General features: G+C 36.1%; 1 protein-coding gene across 5 annotated transcripts in view; it reads left to right on the top strand.

The window, feature by feature from the left end:
- The window catches only part of LOC144438587 (protocadherin Fat 1-like), a 63,313-nt gene that overhangs the window by 3,785 nt on the left and 39,571 nt on the right, over positions 1-19,957 (top strand). For all 5 annotated transcript variants that reach the window (XM_078127679.1, XM_078127678.1, XM_078127675.1 and 2 more), the window contains exons 2-4: positions 2,449-5,810; positions 14,938-15,252; positions 19,479-19,540. In XM_078127679.1, coding sequence (XP_077983805.1) covers positions 2,465-5,810; positions 14,938-15,252; positions 19,479-19,540 — 3,723 coding nt within the window. In that variant the 5' untranslated portion in view covers positions 2,449-2,464. The remainder of the gene's footprint in view (positions 1-2,448; positions 5,811-14,937; positions 15,253-19,478; positions 19,541-19,957) is intronic.

Raw genomic sequence — 19,957 nt, 5'->3', positions numbered from 1 at the left:
TTGTGTGTGAGTTGAAACAGTATGGGAAAGAGTTCCTATTGTAGTGCCCCAATATTATCATTTTAAAATGTGGATACAAATAGAATATGGGTTGCTATTAGACATGATATAGAGTTAAATATTCTCTCCCCCCCCAAAAAAAAGAAGAAAAAATAAGAAGAGAAAACAACCAACTCTTGTGATTATAATTATGTACATAAGTAAGTAAGCAAGTATGAATATGTGTCAAGTGTTGTTTTCATTATCCAAAGTGTGATGTGACCATGACCAAAAAGGATTGACCTGCAGTACACTGTAACACTAAGCAAATGCTTTATTTATTTCATTCTTACCATACATGTATACCATGGTAAGGATTTTAGCAAAGTTAGACTTAGTCTGTAAACATGGTACAGAGACAGAGGTCACGTTAACGTGTCATTTGTGCATATTTGATGCCTTATTTGACACAGATGATGCAAGTAGGCCTATGCTTAGAGAACAAGAACATTTATTAACATGATAACTTAATAGTTTTTTGTCATATATATTTCCACAATTTTGTCATGGTGAGAAATCTGAAGTGTCTGGCTTTGAGTGTGTAACTTCTACTTCAGAATTGCTTGCTTGATAAGTCTAATACAATATTTAGTCAGTGAGGTGTGCTAGGTCATCCAAGGTAGTTATTCCATTGAAAGACGTCACAACTGAATTGGGGATCAGGAGTGGTGTCCCGGGAGATTTTACATAGGAAGTCTTGTTTTGAAATTGTTCAAATAGAATAATCACACTGTACTAAAGATTCATGAATTGGGTAAAAAATGTGAATCTTGATTGAAAGATATAAAGTCAAATAACTAGTGGTCTGAAAGTTGGTTGTGCTTTTTTAGATTTACTTATAATAGGTGTGTTGTGTACAATTTGTTCATGACAAAACAATCACATTGTTGAGGTGCAAATTTGGCCTGATTTTTGAGGCAACACTTTTCTTGAGATTCTTGTTATATTTGGTAAATGTGTGTGTAGGGTTGTGTCAGTGAAACTACTTTCAATCACGGTAAATTGATTGTTGTGACGTGGATGAGGGCTAATGAGATTTTTAGACTGAAAACTCAAAACAGGTGATGACTTTCAGACTAGTGCATTATGGTATCTCTGGTCAGTAAACATTTACAATTTGTGTTTTGATAAGGGCAACACAGGGTCATAAGCATTATGGTTCTTGTACAAAAAAGTTTGATGGGTACAGTAAAATTGAATTAAATTCAAATCATCTTGAAAAAGCCTGCTGAGGCATGAAACTAGTTGAGGAATCAAGCTTTTTTAATACTCATTTGCTGTGAAACAGGATCCTGTAGAAAGTCTTGCCTTAATACATCATTTCTTTCCAGTGTACTATTTTTCAAGTAATGTGTCCTTGTTTGACAGGTGACAATATAAAGGGACAAAATACATGAATATACATATGTAGTGTAGATTTACAAGCACGACAAGCCTGGGTAGTCAAAGTGCTACCATTGTACCATTTCACTTCTAATGTTTCTTTCTGATCAAGGCTAGAATTTGCCAAAGCAGTTACAGTCTGGACTCTGTGCACACTAAGTTAGACCTGTTTAAGTTCTTGTTCCGTGACACCCCTTCCCTGGATGTGCTGTCGTGTGATCAGTAGTTTTGAGTTCTGTAAGGGAATACTAATTTGCTACTGTTGTGTGGCTGTAAAGAAAGGAAGTGGTCATGTTGGAATGATAGCAGTTTCAAGGTTACCTGTGCTGTTTCAGGAACTATAGCTGACAGCCAAGTATACTATACATTGTGATACAGGAGTACAGTTTTTTGTCTAACTTTCCCATGACCTTTCCACATCTTGTGAGAAGTATGTTTGGTGTTAATAGCAGTCACAATAACCCTTTGTGATAATAGCCAAAGTAAACAACTATATGTATACTTATAATAAGTTGTGTTTGAACAATTGGACTATTCACCTGCCATCTTATTATTTTAGTAATATTTCATAGAAAGGTCATGTTTGATTTAAAATTTATTTCCAAAATTTTGTTTCCTGTGGAGCATCTGTAGAGTACTAGGCACAATGAGGCCATTTGTTGTAGAACATACCTATATTAGACTGTGTAGGCCAGCAGTAGTTGTCGACTTGAATGGTATCAGGCTTAGGATTACTCATGAGTGCTACTCTTAAATGTCATTGACTGTCTACAAAGTTTGGCATAAATTTACTTTTTATGGAGAAACCTAATGCCAAATCCAAGCCAATGATTTTAAACTACCATTCAAATAGTGTCAGTGCATTGTGTACTATGATCCACTGGCATTGATATTTTGTGTTTGGTCCAAAATGTGCAAATTAAAGCTTGTCTTAAAAAATATAAAATTTTGATATTACTTGTAGTGATGTTGAGTACAATGCAGTGACAAATATAATATATTGATATATTTTTTGTTTACTTTCAGGCAACTAGAAGAGGACATGATGGCTCCTTGTAAAAACCGTAACTGGTTGGTAGTATACTACGTATGCCTGTGGTTGGCATGTACAACAGTCTCTACTCTGTGTGCTAGTAGTTCAGACTTTAAATTCACAAGAGAGTTATATAATGCAACAATTCCAGAAAATGCTCTTGTTAAGAGTTATATTACGCCGCAAGAAAAAATGGGAATCTATGTGTCAGACCCAACTGTGTCTGTGCAGTATAAAATCACTGATGGAGATTTCAAGTTATTTAAAGCAGTTGAAACTTTAGTGGGAGATTTCTATTTTTTGAGAATAAGGACTGCACCATGTCGAAAAAGTGACAGTAGCAGCTGTAGGAGCACGGTACTTAACAGAGAAGTGGAAGATGAATATAGACTGACTGTTAAAGGATCCGTCAGAAATAAAAAAGGTGTGGATTTAGAAGCAACAACACAAGTTATTATTAAGGTTGTGGATATCAATGACCTACGACCTTTATTTGAGCAGTCGAGGTATACTGTCAGTGTTGCTGAAGATACTCCATTGAGATCAAGTATTGCCAGAGTTCTCGCGACAGATGCTGACATTGGTACAAATGGTGAAGTGTATTACAGCTTTCAACAACAAACCAGTGTATTTGCCATTCATCCTACCAGTGGGGTGGTGACACTTACTGGACCTGTCAATTATTTGGATCAGAATGAGTACAAATTAACTGTTACTGCACAGGACAGATCCTTAACCACATTGCCAGGACATATATCTTACAGTACTGCTTCCATGACTGTACAAATTTTCCAAGTGAACAGATTTAGTCCAGAGATTACAGAAGTTCATCACAAGCAAGTTTTCGAACCAGGTAATAATGGACAAATATATGCCATCATTAGTGTAAGTGACAAAGACTATGGCTTGAATGGAGAGATTGACTTTGTTCAAATAATAGCTGGTGATTCTGGAAATCATTTTGAAGTACAGCAAAGACCCAGTACAAATGAATACACTGTCAGACTGCGTAGACCATTGGACAGGGAAGTCGCACTTGGCTACAACCTCACTGTAATGGCTGCAGACAGGGGCTCTCCACTCGCCAAAACATCTACCAAAGTAATTGAAGTGAAATTGTTGGATAGAGATGACCAGCCACCAGTATTCACACAGGATGAGTATGTGGTGGAAGTGAGTGAAGTTTCACCAATGTATACACAGATCGTAGGTGTTAAGGCAACATATGGTGATGATGTCTTCCCGAATTCTGTAGTCGTGTATAGTATTACTGATGGCAATGGAAGTGGTGTTTTTGAGATCAATTCTGCCACTGGATTCATTTTTCTTTCCAAGGAGCTAGATCGTGAACTTCAGGATACATATAGACTTACTGTCATGGCAACAAATGGAGGCAGTGGTAGATCAAGAAAACAAAGTACTACTGTTGTCACTGTGAATGTGCTGGATGCTAATGATAACAGTCCTGTTTTTAACCAGTCATCTTACTCTGGAACTATACAAGAGAACTTGCCAGCAGAAACAGTAGTGTTAACTGTACAAGCAACTGATGATGATTCTGGTGAAAATGGGTATGTCTCATATTCTATTGCCAATCTCAACCCTGTACCTTTCAATATTGATCACTTTACTGGAGCCATTTCAACCACTGAAATATTAGACTTTGAGTCCATGAGGAAAACCTATGAAATACGAGTCAGGGCTTCAGATTGGGGTGCACAGTTTCGAAGAGAAGCAGAGGTTGCTGTTTCTGTTAAACTTATGAATAGTAATGACAACAAACCCATGTTTGAGAAGATTGATTGTATTGGTGTGATCTCACGAGATGCCAATATTGAAGAACCTGTCACCGTTATATCAGCTATTGACTTTGACGACGGAAACATTATCACCTATGAAATCATATCTGGCAATACAAATGATCTTTTTAGACTAAATAGACAGACCGGAGATTTATTCCTAACCCGAGAAATTCAAAATTCTGATCCACCGGTGTATAGTTTGAAAATCACTGCCAGAGATGGAGTTAATGTTGCCGATCCATTATTCATCAATATCACTATCATGAACAGTAGAAATACCAATGTCAATGCCAAAAGGAAAAATATTCAAATGCAGTGCCAACCCACACAAGTTACTGACCAACTGGGTCAACTGGTTGCCAAAGCGGGAGAAGATAGTAAGAACAGGGATAGATTTGTTGATTCTGAGGAGCAATTCAGTGAAAACCAGTACTCTCCAAAGTTTGACAAGAGTATTCCAGATAAGCTTGACTTAGCTGAAGATCTATCTGTGGGCACCAGTATTCTTGATGTGACAGCCACTGACAGGGACCATGGTTTCAATGGTGAAGTTGTCTATGTTATTGCTGATGGTAATATTGACAATTGCTTCAAAATTGATACTTTTACTGGTATAATGAGTGTACAGGTGCCACTAGATAGAGAGAAGAGACGCGATTATGATCTGACCATCTCAGTGTCTGATCTAGGCACTCCCAGCCACACAGACAAGAAAACCATTCATGTCAACGTGATTGATGTGAATGATAATAACCCTGTGTTCTACCAGATGCAATATGAGGCTACACTGGCTGAAAATGTCTCCCCAGGTACATCTATTCTAGAAGTGAAAGCATCTGATCGAGACCAAGGTAGCAATGGAGAAGTGCAATTTTCTATAGTGAGTGACACTGATAGCTTTGCTATTGATGCCATAACTGGTGTATTGTCTGTGAAACAAGCCTTGGACAGAGAAGTCACTGCTGTTCATCTTGTAAAGGTACAGGCCACTGACCTGTCAGAAGACAAACCATTGAGAAGTATGACGACAGTACTAATCACATTGCGTGATATAAATGACAACCCACCACACTTTATGCCTGAAATCTATAAAGTTAAACTAAGGGAAGATATTCCAATTGGAAGTGTTGTAACTACCATTGAGGCCAGGGACCCAGATGAAGGCAATGGTGCTGTTGTCAAATATTCACTTTTAGGTGAGTTTGATGAGAAGTTTGAGATCGATGAAGAGACCGGTGTGATTCGTTTGGTTAAACCATTAGACTATGAACAACAGCAAGTGTATGAGATTACAGGAAGAGCAAAAGATAGAGGTTCTCCACGCTTAGCCTCTACTTGTAAAATTGAGGTAGAAGTCATTGACGTCAATGAAAACATCTACACGCCAGTATTTGACAACTTTGTTGTCAATGGTTCAGTCTATGAAAATGCACCGATTGGTACAGAGGTGATGCAAGTCATAGCAACAGATGAAGATACTGGCAGTGATGGTAAAATTGTGTACTCCATCAGAGATGGCAGTGGCTTGGGAAGATTCATCATAGATGACAAAGGTTAGTAAAATATTATTATATATTCATGCCCTCAAATTGTGTCATACCAAATCTCTTTTGTTTAAAGATATAGCCAGATGAATGATTTTACTACTGATCTAGTTATTTTTTGCAATCTGACAACTGCTAGTACAGTGCATAGGGTATCTGACAACTGCTAGTACAGTGCATAGGGTATCTGACAACTGCTAGTACAGTGCATAGGGTATCTGACAACTGCTAGTACAGTGCATAGGGTATCTGACAACTGCTAGTACAGTGCATAGGGTATCTGACAACTGCTAGTACAGTGCATAGGGTATCTGACAACTGCTAGTACAGTGCATAGGGTATCTGACAACTGCTAGTACAGTGCAATTTCTGGTTTAGATTGTAGCCAATATAAGAGAAAAAGAACTGTAGTGTGTGTTTTTACATGTAAAATAACATGGTCCCAAGTCACCCAGTAGTTTTTGCATGGAGTTTTGATGATTCAAATAGCGTGCTTTTCATTCAAAGACATCAAATAACATGACCGTCAAAAGGGAGTTTTGTAATTTCAAAAGTAGTTGTGGTTGGTGATGGGGGTACTTATACCCAAAGTTACCGATTGGTATAATGGCTTAAACATGGAGTTTACACTGCTTATTGTGTATGTGTAAACCAGTGGTATCAGGAAGGTTTGCCATGTGTACCATGCACTTTGCCTAAACTATTGGCAAAATGCCATCATACTTAAAGTTAACATAACCTTTACCAACTATGTTATTATCTGATGAAGGCACAAGACTCAGTTGTATTCGTGTAAACGTCAGGAGTCATAATTCTTTACTAAATACTGAAAGATGATGACCTTCCAGAAGACATGTCAATACAGTAAAAGACCTTCTATTGTCATTAATGGTATGGTTTGATAAGTCAGACTCTATTTTTCACCATGTTTCCCATGACCCAGCCAATTCCCAACACAATGACTCTACTCATAGCGAGATGCTTGAAGTGTTTTTTAGCACAACTGAATTTTAATGTTCATTAGTACTATAGGCATGTCAAAAGTTAATGAGTGTATGCACATGTGTCTGTGTAAAGGGCTGAATTGAGTGTTAGCATGACCAATTCATTACATGTACTTAAGTTATAGGGATGTACGTTTTGGTGTTTTCAGTTGAAAACTTGTTCGTATGTGAATGATCACACTAGAAGTAAACATGAATGTCAAAAATGAGATGTCTGGTCAGAGATTGTAAATTTGAAAAATATGTGTAGATTTAGTTCAGTATTTGAATGATGTTCAAGAGGTTGATGAAATGATGATTTGTTCAAGGCAAGATTAGTGTTGGCAAATTAAGTAAAAGTGTGAATTTTGGCTAGAAGAGTAAAGTTACTAGCATAGGATGGTGTGGTAATTAATAAGTAATCACGATGTTGTTATGGATTGGTATGGTTGTCGGGAAAACTACCTGATGCTTGATTTGGTCTAAAAATGTGATTTTGCATTCGAGTTGTTTTGAATAGAGGGAAAGGTATACATATATATGTGTTTACTGTAATTTGACATGGGTTGCAAGTAGGAATATAATGATTATCCTGCTGTTAATTCTTTCCCTGTATGTAAATCAGTGATTGGGGTTATTAGCTTTCAAAGCATGTAACATTCTTTGCATTATTGGTGCACCTACCAGCCAAACACATGTAGGTAATAAGCATTCATGTGAGAATCTGACCCTGAAAGTTCACCATTTCGGAAACATTAATGGAACAAGCTGTAACAGATCTGCGTCCAAATATCTCACTCTGTGGGAAATAGCCATATCTGTGTAATTGATTATATAACACCTAGACATGGGTAAGAAATTAGAGCCAGACAAGGTATGTCCTTATGCCTTCTAAGTTCTAGTTTGTAGGCTGAGATGACTTGAATCATTTCTGCTGTGTCAAATTAATTGATGTATGTGTGAATAATTCATGGATCAGAGAATTCGGAATCTGAGTGGTCAAGTGAAACTTTCTCATTACTTGTGTGTTGTTATTGATGTTTGAGAGATTGGCTGCCCCATTAGTTTGTATGTTCTGTGTCTTGTATTATTTCCACCCTGTTTGTACTTGGGCCTCATCTTAATCTTTCCAACTGTTATAATTTTGAAGTATGTAAAATAGCAAAGTATGATTTGAGTTGTATAATTATTGGTAATTCTTTTGATGAACACCGCTATTTTTCTATTAGAGTTAAGGGTTAGCATTTTTAGATATCGTTGATTATGAAATATTGTATTTATGATATTACATACCAGACAGCCTTGATCAAAAGCTATTACAGAACCTTATTATGAGTATCTGCATTATTTTTCATTACTGTAATACCTAAAAGCCATCGCAATCTGTGAAAACTCATTTTGATAAAAGAGTTGAAAGTGTAGCCATGTTGCTCTAAAACCATCTATCATATTGTGTCAGTGCTGGATCCAGGCCCTGGGAAATAACACCTCATTTGAATACTGTTAGTCACATATTACAATTGGATATATTAACTGACAACTAATGAATAATACATGTATGGTGATTATCACTGTAGTATATAATATCAGTACTGTACATGGTTATTATTCCATTCTGTTTTCATCCATATACATTGACTCTCACCATAGTCCTTACATGTGTAGGGTTTATGCTATCTCTGTATCAGTACATACCATGGTAATTATTCTAGTCTGCTCTACAATGTACTACATTGTATGATTACTATCACTCTATCGTATGTGCCATGGTCATTTTTCATTCTTTTCAAAAACTGGTGTTATCTCTATATCCATCGCCCAGTCTCTGCTACAGAATCTGATATCTTTAAAGTTGAACCACCTTATGATCAGTTGACTCTGTTTTCTAGTTTTGATTGAAACAACCTGGTTGTGGTTTGTATTGTGATCAAAGTAATTTTGATTAGGTATTGATCAAGTTAGTTAGTGTGTTGAGGACAGCTGCAAGTAGTTTAATCCAAATGAAATGGAATTCTGTTTTACTTTGAGGTGTGATGTCACAAGGTTGCCAAGGTTACCAGTCCGTGGGTTATAACTCAAATGTGATCAGTCACCTAACTAATGTACTAATGCTATTGAAGTCAAGTTTCTCACTATGTGTGTTACAGTCCAGCCATAGTCCTTCTGTCACCAGTTGGGAAACGCCCATTGTGAAGAAGACAACATTTGTTATATGAAATCACATACATTAGTTGCTATTTTCCTCTGTGTGCTCTTCCAGTTTCAAGCAGTTTCTATAAAATTTGAAGCATCTGTTACATGTAAACATTAGTGACCTTAGTTTATCTGAGTGTTTTCTGTTATAATTAGTTATTATAAAGAATTGAATTTACAATTGTTTTCATTAACAAAAGCCAAGGCATTCTGGTGGAACATAACATATTCATGTGTTTTTCTGTAACACAATTTGCATGAAATATGCATATTTCTATTGGCTGATGGTTTCCAACTTCAATGAAATTCATCAGCGAGAATGAAAGAGAGCTTATGTGTATTCGTTTATGCATGCATGCATGTTGCATGCATGCATGTGTGTGTGTGTGTGTGTGTGTGTGTGTGTGTGTGTGTGTGTGTGTGCGTGTGTGTGTGCGTGTGCGTGTGCACATGTGTGTTAACTAAGTCATAATCCTGACCATATTACTTGCAAATACTTATTACTTGTAATACATGAAATATGAGAACTGATACAGTGATGGAGAAGTTTGGGCAGGGAGCTGTGGGTCATAAATAACCAGCTGGGTTCACTGAACTTAATGAAATGAAAGACTAGGGGACAAGAGGAATGCAACACAGATAAGAGAAAATTAATAAGACAAATGCTTCTAATGTTTGTAGTAAATAACCAGAGTCTGAGTGATGGCATTGTATGACAATGCACTAAGGTCATGCAATGTATATAGATTCAAGTACTTGACAAACTAGCCATGTAAAGTGACAGGACTTCCATGTGTACCACCCACTAGGTATACAGTCCAAATAACACACATTCCACAATATACTGAATGTCTGGATCACATGTAAAATGTATGCTTTGTTGAAACCATGGACATAGTTTGGGTCAGCTACCTCGGGATGATAGAAGGGGAGGCATGCCAATAAGAATGACCATGCTAACTATGTAACCTTTTACATTGTAATGTTTGTCCTACTGCAGTTTAATATGTGAATGTTAAATAACACATGTCTTTATAATATGTTTATATATTTGAGAAAGAAAGAAATTCAGAGTATATTTGGACAGTGAAATATAGTAACTTTTGGAACAGCAGATTTAAGGTGACTGCGACATTTCAATCCATCTACTAAGAACCCCAGTCATGCAGTGATGCTAATTATGCCGTGTTGTCTCTAGAATTGGTGTGAACAGAGTGTACGTGTAATTAGGAAAACACCATTTTCTCTATTTCTTATCAGTATGGATGTTAGAAACTAGTATTTGAACCATTATGGCCTCTGTGATGTGTAGTCTGTAGGGATTTACTTTGGTGCAGTATAAATTTCTGTTATATTTGAACAGTGTCAGGTACTTCAATGCACTGTAGATGATTGACAGTTCATTTGACCCAACCATTGTATCTCTAACTACCTCCTGTGGGACTTGGCTCTTGTCTACTTTAAACTGAATGTGCCATTGGTTTTTAGCCAAACAATTATTTAGTGAAACAAATGGAGAAAGAGAGTTTACTGAAACAGAGAGAAAGAGAGAGTTTAAATGAAAGAGAGAGAGTTTACTGAAACAGTGAGAGATAAACAATACAGAAAGGGGAGAGAAAGAAAGAAAATGAGTGAGAGAAAGTAAGAAAATGAGAGAAAGTAAGAAAATGAGTGAGAGAAAGAGTGAACACTGAAAGAGAGAGTGAAAGAGAGTGGGAGAGAGAGAGGGAGAGAATGTATGGCATTGTAGTGTTTAATACATCAAGAATTAGTAACAGGATTTTGACTTAACAGGTACAAGATGTCCAATTACATGCGGGCATATTGTGTGAATCATTGTTGTCTTCTAACATGACATCACAGGTTTAGGTGTACCCACTGTCAATCCCATTAGTTATATCGGGGTGGTTCATCCATATATTGAAATGTCTTAGACCTGTGAAATGCCTTTAAAAGCACACAAAGCATAGAAGGGTTATGCTTAGATAGTTTTCATAGCTACTAAGGTAACTTGCTTACATTTTCAGAATAATTTCCATTACAATACCATAATCAAAGACCATTTAGAGTAGACAATACATAAATATAGTTTAACTATGACAACTGTTTATATTCAAATATTTGTATATTCAAATGAACACAAGTAAATTCATTAGAAAAATACACCTTCATATACTAAACACACCCCATCATCAAGATTGTCTAAAGTCTATGAGTCTATTAATGTATCTCCACTATTAGTAACAGCAAGTTAATAAAAAGGAAATTAATTCCCTGGCTTCAGTTTCCTAACAGAAATGAAATCAAATCAGGTGAACATTATAATCTACATGATGTATAACATCTGATGATTAAAATTTGCATTGTTGATGTTAAAGAGAAGGTTTGTACTTTGTGAAGTTTGAAGTGAGTTGTTTTCCTTGACAGTGTGGAGATATAATCTATATGTGAGTGGAATGTTAGACACAAAGCAGTATGCCATGTTTCAATGACATGTCAATAAACACAGAACTGATAAGACCTCTCCTATCTATGGCTATATGACTGGTCTTTGCTAAAGCATATACTATGTTCACATTTACATGACCTGGCTAGTCTCTTGTCCAACCTATCTGTCTAACAGTAGAACTGACCTAATCGTAGTGTCCTCTGACCCAAGTGATCCAAAATGGCTGATTGCCATAGCAATTTTTTTTGCTCTCATGGCTGAAATGGAGTCACATGCCGTGACACAATCATTCACGCCTGCAATCCTATTGGTCATTCTGCACTGAATGTGAATTGATTATCTGAAAAGTCATACAATATTATTCAGTGTGTGTGTGTGTGTGTGTGTGTGTGTGTGTGTGTGTGTGTGTGTGTGTGTGTGTGTGGTGTGTGTGTGTGTGTGTGTGTGTGTGCGTGTGTGTGTGTGTGTGTGTGTGTGTGTGTGGTTCATCCCAGAAGCATTAGAAATAAGCATGAAAATGTTTTTAATGGTAGAAATGTGAACATGAATTTATTCTTTCTTTCAAGTTCCATCATTTTTTGATAAGGTTTGGGAATTCTGGGAACAAAGAGGGAAATTTCATATCTTGTACCAGAAATTTTTAATTTTTTTAATTTTTAAAATTAATTTTATTTTTTTTATTTTATTTTTTTTTTGAGGGGGGGGGGGGGGGGCTTGATAAAACATCTGGAGATTTCAGGTAGATTTTACCACCCTGAATACAATAACTGCCTCAATGTATGAACATGTATATGTAATTTGATATTATCAGATTGTAAAACACATGTAGGATTTTAATTGGACATCCTTGAACCACAGCAAGAACTTTATTTGACATCCCTGATAGGGAAACAGTATGTTGTAAACAGCACAGTGTGTGATGAAAAGAAACTGATAAAATGAAAATACCATGTAGTATGTGCCAGACATTGACATTTTAAGTTCAGAATAAATGTATGGACTTGATGTGTAAATATTGTTTATTTTCTTATCAAGGAAGCAAATAAATGTGAATAGTTTTATTGTTTCCGTGACCAGTTGTTTGTCTGTTATGACACTGCTTTGATTCATTTGGAGTTAGTACAGGAAAAGTCATTTTATCAGCAAGAAAGTGTTTAAAAAAAACAGTGGTCACAGATGGTGGCAGAAAATGATGTTGACAATAGTGATGTTGACCTGTGGTATGTCATGGTATTGTTTCTACCAATTCACATTTTAATGATAAAATTGAATATTGTGTGTAGATGAGGGTAATTTGCCTTGAGTAGGAACTTTTTAAGATGTTGGGAGGCAGAGGTAGTTATGGATTGGCCTTGGTTTGCACAATGCTTCCATTCAGGTATTTAGTGTTATCAGGTCAAAGGTGTACCCCTATATTCAGTACAGACAAAGACGCCTGTTGCTTGCTAGTTTCTTCCTTTGATAAACTTGTAAATTGAAAGGCACAAAAAAGAATGTGTATTGTGCACAAGTGGTGCTACTCAATACCTTAGAATAAAGCCACTATTTTGTTCTGAATTTCATCCTGTGTACTCAATGCAGTGAGTCAGTGTTTGATGTAGTATTTGTCAGTGAATAAGGTCACTGCTAGAAATACTAGAAAGACATAGAAACTCTCTTGGCTGTCAGCATAGGAAAGTATCATGCAAAACAGCAACTAAGACGTTTTGACTGGAGGGAGGGAGGTAGCATCACCAAGTGGAGAGATTAGTTAATCCTGTTACACCTGCAATCATTACTGATATTTGCTTAGTGATTAACATATTCTGATTACCTTTAATCCCATTTACCTCAATTAGCATATCATGAATTAGTAATGAGTATGGCAATATAAACAACAATGAAACAAGTGTTGAAACAGGCATGAAAGTGTCACCCACTTCTTCACTGGATGGTACTTCCATGGGACAGGCCGAAATGAGATGTTGAAAACTGTCTAGGGTATCTGTATTGTGGTGGTGAGGATGGGGGGTGGGTGGAGGGTCACATGTATATGCAGTAGTCATGATGTCTACTGTAATGGCAAATAAGAAAACAACATATCATGGTGGAGGAAAATGGGGTCGGTGAGAAACCCCACAAGGAGAACCCCATACTATCATGTTTCTCCATGGTTTATTCGCATTGTTTGAAACGCTGCCATATTTGTAATCAGATAGTCCAGTTGTAAAGTTACTGCTTTCAGAAGTAGTATACAATATATTCATGCTATTTCTTTGTTTAAAATGTACCCTCTGGAGAACATAGGGGTACGAAAATCTCTTCTCATTCATGTTTGGGCATGTGTTATAAGCCTCCTATTATCTGTACAACAGAAACATTCACAACATGCAAGAGTTCCCAAATTACATCACTTCTTTGTAGGAAGGGGGATAACACAGATCGTAGAGAAAGATGACTTGTTGAAAATGTCAAACTTGCCAATCAATCAACCAGACAGTTGCATTGTACAAAATCAGGGAGTTTGGTTTGTCATGTCAAAAATTTACAATAAAGACAACTTGAATTCATCGTCATTAATGAAATGACAGACATCCATCTCAGTACGGCCACTATGTCGCATTGAAATAGATAAAACCAGAGATAGTAAAAAAAAGTCATCAACAGTTATCTGTAGATCATTGCCCCAATCTGTGAAAATGAAAATAATTTTCTTCTTATAAATGAAAATTGTTCATTTGTGTAGTATAAAGATAAACTTTAACTCCAAACACAGAGAAGGAAATTAATACTTGACCATTTCAACTGAGCACTTGAGTCATTGTCAACAGTATTCAAATTACCTTCAAGTAATCTAACAGCCTAGTTCAGCCACATCAAGTATATTTACTTTTACTTGATACTGACAAACTTGAATATTGTAAAATCAGTTCAGTGATTCCCCTAATCTAATGTTGTAAAAATGAAAGTGTTTTATGTACATATTGTAGTCTGTGGTACGTAAAATTATGTATTCATCCTGTCAAAGTAACATGGAAGCAAGCTTGCCAACATGTGTTGTGTTTAATATTTTGGCAGTTAAATATTACTATGAGCAGTCTACTACAGTTAGTTAATGAGTTGGTAGCTAGTCAAAGAATACCCCTTGAATGTACAGTTGTTAATTTTACTGCACATTTACAAGTCTGATTAGGTCCAGCTGAAGAATTATGGTGTTCAACTGGTTGACAAGAGATGTGAATTCTTTTTAGTTGTGAAATGGATGAATCCATTCACCAAACTTTTCTGTATTTTTATATGACAGTTTCTGTCTACTTTTAGGTGTCCAACTTCTACATTTTTGCTATTGTACATCAATTTTATTTGTTTATTAGTTCACTGAGTTCATATCTGTTTGTTCATCTGATGGCATTTATTTCATAAAGCTAGTTATATTTCATGGAACTTCTGATGAGAACCTACATATGCATTGATATGCAGTGTTTTAGTCCACAAAGCAATTAATCATTTGATCCAATTTTGTATCTTGTAGGTATCATCCGCACAGCTGAGAAATTAGACCGTGAAACCGAGGAACGTTACTGGCTTACAGTATATGCCCAAGATCGTGGTGCTGTACCTCTACATTCTTATATCGATGTATTGATTGATGTGATGGATGTAAATGACAATGCACCTCAGACAACACAACCTGTATACTTCCCATCTGTCATGGAGGATAGTCAAGCTGGTACAACTGTTGTCAGAATAGAGGCTTATGATCCTGATGTCAGCAGCAATCAACGACTCACCTTTGGAATCAGTGGAGGCAATCCACAGGGATTCTTTGAAATTGATGAAACTACCGGTAGGTGTCACTAGCAGCTATCAATGTATTACAATTCATTTGAATTCTCGGTACCTTAAATAGAATATTACTGCCAAGGAATAACGAACAAGAAATTCGCCAAGGTGCAAAATAAGAATAACGAACATTTAATTTCTTGAATTACTTCCGCTCCACTCGTTTCACATGGATCACTATAGGTATACAGGGAAAATAAGTTGACCTTGTCCTGTTTTGACCCTCTAGTATGAGGTATTCAAATGCTATTGCAGGTACCAAGAATTGTAAGTAGAGTCAGAGTGTGGGGTCTGATGTCATGATGAAGTTCTGTATTAGTTACCAAACCGTTCACCTTCTACACGTTATTTGCCCTAAAGTACTAAATTCTTTACTATAGAGTCATTGTTACTTTGTGATAACATTAACTTTGTTACCAACAGTATCACCATGTCAAGGCTATATCTTCTACAAAAGATTTGTTTACTAAGCTATGGCATACACTGTTAGAATGTACAGCCAACCAAATGGGGAATGTTTATTAATAAGATTATGAGAGAATATAGTAGAGCTTCACCAGGTAACCCACTTCTCTTATAAACTGTGATGGGATGTTTTCAGCTGATACAGAGATCACTTGATGGGATGTATTGTCTGAACAATTCCTCATCAGTGCAGACAATCTAAAGACATTATCAACCACACAGTGGTAATGATTAAACCATCACAAATAAAAAATTGGCCACACATAGAGGAGAAGGCTTGATAGGCCACCAAAGGCCAGTAGGTGTAAAGTTCAGCAGGATGAGGCAGTTGATGGAAGATTAAGATGGCTGTGTAACATAGTAACCTGTCATTGGGAGCTCACTAAGGATATCAGAAACTTAACCATTGACTTTAGTTAAACGTAACAACTGTTGTGGAATCACTAATGAAGGAAGTTTTTAGTTGGCTCTGTTGATTTTAATCTGGTCTTGAATTCATTTAGGAAACCCTGAACAATTGTGAAAAATAGCCACTCACAGCAGTTTGGGTTGACTCAGAATAACCTAAATTCAGTCACAAAATTATTATGACTAATTTGATGTGATGTTAGTTCATACTAGCCTAGGTGATACTCTGTATATGGTTAGTGTTATCATCAAAGCATAACTAAGAAACTAAACTGGAAGTCTTGTATAGTCATAACACAGTTTGAAGTATGTGATACAATGCCCCTGTGTATTGAGGGAGCTGTTTTGTAATAAGTAGGGTCTGGTATAGCGCCAAGCCTAATACAAAGAACCCATTCATTGAGTGACTAGTGACTGCACTGTCTAGTTAGACAGCTCTGCTTACTGTATGCTGTATCATGTGACTTTAGTTGACTTGAATCCATTGTGATGTATGGTTTCAAGACTGTATAGAACAAAAACAGCAGCCAGAGAGTCTGTGCGGACTTCATATGTGTGTACTTTGGTTGAAGTAGAAATGGCTCCATCAACACATGTGATTCATTCTCACTGTCTAAAGTCTTGAAAAATATAATGAAAAAAAAAAGATATATAATACATTAAAGTGTTTTATTCAAACATTGATGAGGCTGAAATTTAGAATAGTTGTAATAATGTGTGCTGTCACTTTTATAGATTTCTTACAACTTTGCAGTGATGTCATTTGAATAATAGAGTTTACAATAATGATATATGAAATAAGGTACTCAAACTGATTTCAAAGACATTGAAAATAAAGTGTATCTCGTCCTTTCATTTCCATTTTGTTAGCACAACTGAATGTACATATTGTAGCAGTGCAATAGTCATGGCAAGGTATCTGAGTTTATGGTTACGAAATATTATATCATGTAACAGTGGGGTTGACCTAAATGTGACCTTTGAATTTTAACATAATGAAATGTAATTCTGGCCTATCATTTCATGCCTGGATTTTCATGAAATAACTGTCATTTTGGATTGCGACATGGCATGCTTCGTATGGAGATAGGTACCTATTTTTAGAAAGTAGCATACTTGATAACAACTTAATTACATGATATATATATCTTTTTCCATACCCATTATGAAGAATTGCTGGTTGGATAGGATAATATTGACTTCTGAAATAAAAAGTGATATGCTGCAGCTAAAAGGTCATTGTGTGTGTATTAAATGATACTGGTATAAAATTATGATATAGATAGGTGAAGAGCCTTGGTGCGGTTAAATGTCAGAGAACTTTTTGACTTGATAACGAGGTGGTTGGTATAGTTAGATGCTCCAACAAGACTTAGTGTATATTTGATAACTTATCGTGACATATTCAGGTCAAGTAAAAACAAGTGTAGAGTGATGTGTGATAGAGTAACAAGGATTGAATACCACACATACAGCTGAGTGTCTATATCACATTATCAGACACAGATTTATGCTAATACAGATATCGTTTTCATCTAGGTCAATTTCACAGCTCAATTGTCAGAATACAAACTTTGGTAATTGTATTTTGTTGATAACTAACATAGTTATTTCAACTTTTGTTTTAAAAATGAAACTGGAGGGTTTACCATAGATGACCTTTTGAATATATCTTAGTCTGATGTCTTTTATCATTGTTTTACGTTTGCTACATGTAAACTTGAAGGAAAAAAATAATACAAGCTAGGCTGAAACACCCCTAGATACAAAGACAGACAGACACACACACATATACTATATGCTGTCTGCTGTCAACAACAGTATGAATTATTGGTTTTAGTTAACATCTATTGGCATCTATCCAGCTATCAACTTTTTTTCTATTTTTGACTTTCTCCCTGGAACTTACCCTCAGTTTGTTATGATATGGGGTCTGAATATGTTAATATTTGTAATAAGATGGATCTGAATATGTTAATATTTGTTATGATATGGCTCTGAATATGTTAATATTTGTAATGATATTGTCTCTGAATATGTTAATATTTGTAATGATATTGTCTCTGAATATGTTAATATTTGTTCACATAAAGATATCTGTCTTGTCCTATTTTTTTTTTTTTTAAAGAGTGTTTAGAAGTATATGTATCTCACTATTCCATGTATACAGAGTTGATAGAGTAGTATTCTATTCAATGATGTACCCTCCTGTTATAGGATGCAAACTTTCTTTAAGACCTTGACCTGGACTGTCATGGTCAGTTGCTAAAAAGCAAGCCATTTATTGCATCTCACAACTTTATATGTAGTATTTAACTATGTTCAGTTTCTTTCAAATCGTTTGTACAGGGTTTTCATGATGATATGCGTACTGGTTGAATTCAGTTGTACAGTCTGCAGGTTGAGTTAGTTCATTTTACATACAATGTACAGGGTTCTGCCAAGCTTGAGAGTAGTCCCGGTCGCTAATTAATATTCATGTCAATTTGCATAATTAATATTCATGAATAAATTAATGGTACACTCAAAGTATATGGTGTATGATCAAAGTTGCCAATGAAAAAGATAAAACCAACTTTTCTTTCTCTACTGATTTATTACTCTAATCTCAGTCTTTGCACATCGATTTTTTTTCAATCAGTTTTTGATTAGTTTTCTGAAAAGCTAAAGTTGTTTCAATCAAACTAAATATCCAAAGACGACTGCAGTTTCAAAACTCTAAAAAGTTGCGTATATCCACACATACGCATCACGTTTAGACGAAATCTCGTGATACATGAGACAGACTCTGTGTTTTCAGAGTAAAATTGAACAGAAAACTAATGATCGGACACAACGTCAACACTTTATAAAAGGTATATGAGGCTGTTATACTTTTTTGACGACGCTGAAGAATGCTAGTCGAAAGTCTGCAGCATCGTGTTTGCCCTGTAATTCACACACATACTGTACACATGCAGCGTCAGCTGTTGTCAATTCACACTTCGTCTTTATAAATAGTCAAGTATTTGTCATTATTGTAATTAATGGTCGTCTACATTGTTCTTTTCTCAAAGACATTTTCATACTTCATTATCTTTTAAATCAATACGCCCATGTGGGCAGAAAATAAATGTGTAATTATTAAAGTGATCGTGGGGTCGGTGACACTTGAAGGTGGTGGTCGGCAACCTTTGAGTGGTGGTCGGCAAGGCTGAGTCCCGGACGCTAGCGACCGGTGCCGACCGGCGTCGGCAGATCCCTGAATGTATATCGTGTTTGTACTGGTATATTTCATTTACTTTTTGACTGCTGGCTTGTTTTATCAAACATATTTATTATTATTACTACATAAGTGAATCTTTTTTATTGTTTCAGGTGTAATCACCACTACCAACAGAAAACTAGACAGAGAGAGACAAGATGAACACAGTCTGGAGGTAGGTTTCCATGCCAAGTCATGACCTAAGGGGCCTTGTCACTACCAGTTGCTAGACTCGTAGTGACAAGGCCCCTTAGGTCATGCGTATTTCCCTCGACTGAGCAAAAGAAAAATATTGGGGAATAATATCTTATTATACAACAAATAGAAAGTAAATTGTAGATCAGGGAACTTGTTAGAATGATAGGGATTGTAGTAGTGATTTGTGTGGCATTCGTAGTCATTTCTATCAAGGGATTTAACTTAGTGTATATAAAATGCAGCAGTGTTTTAGCCAAGAATGCCTAGAAGACCCAATACAGATAGCACAGCAGAAACCTGTAGAAGTGATAGTTGCCATCAGTTAATATACTTAATAGATTTTAGTGTGGAAAACCTGATGAAATGATTGGGGCAGCCTACTTACAAGGTATAG

Source organism: Glandiceps talaboti, chromosome 8 (assembly GCF_964340395.1).
Source record: "Glandiceps talaboti chromosome 8, keGlaTala1.1, whole genome shotgun sequence".
NCBI lineage: Eukaryota > Metazoa > Hemichordata > Enteropneusta > Spengelidae > Glandiceps > Glandiceps talaboti.
The sequence above is the reverse complement of the archived record's forward strand: the minus strand, read 5'-3'. Positions and strand labels throughout refer to the sequence as shown.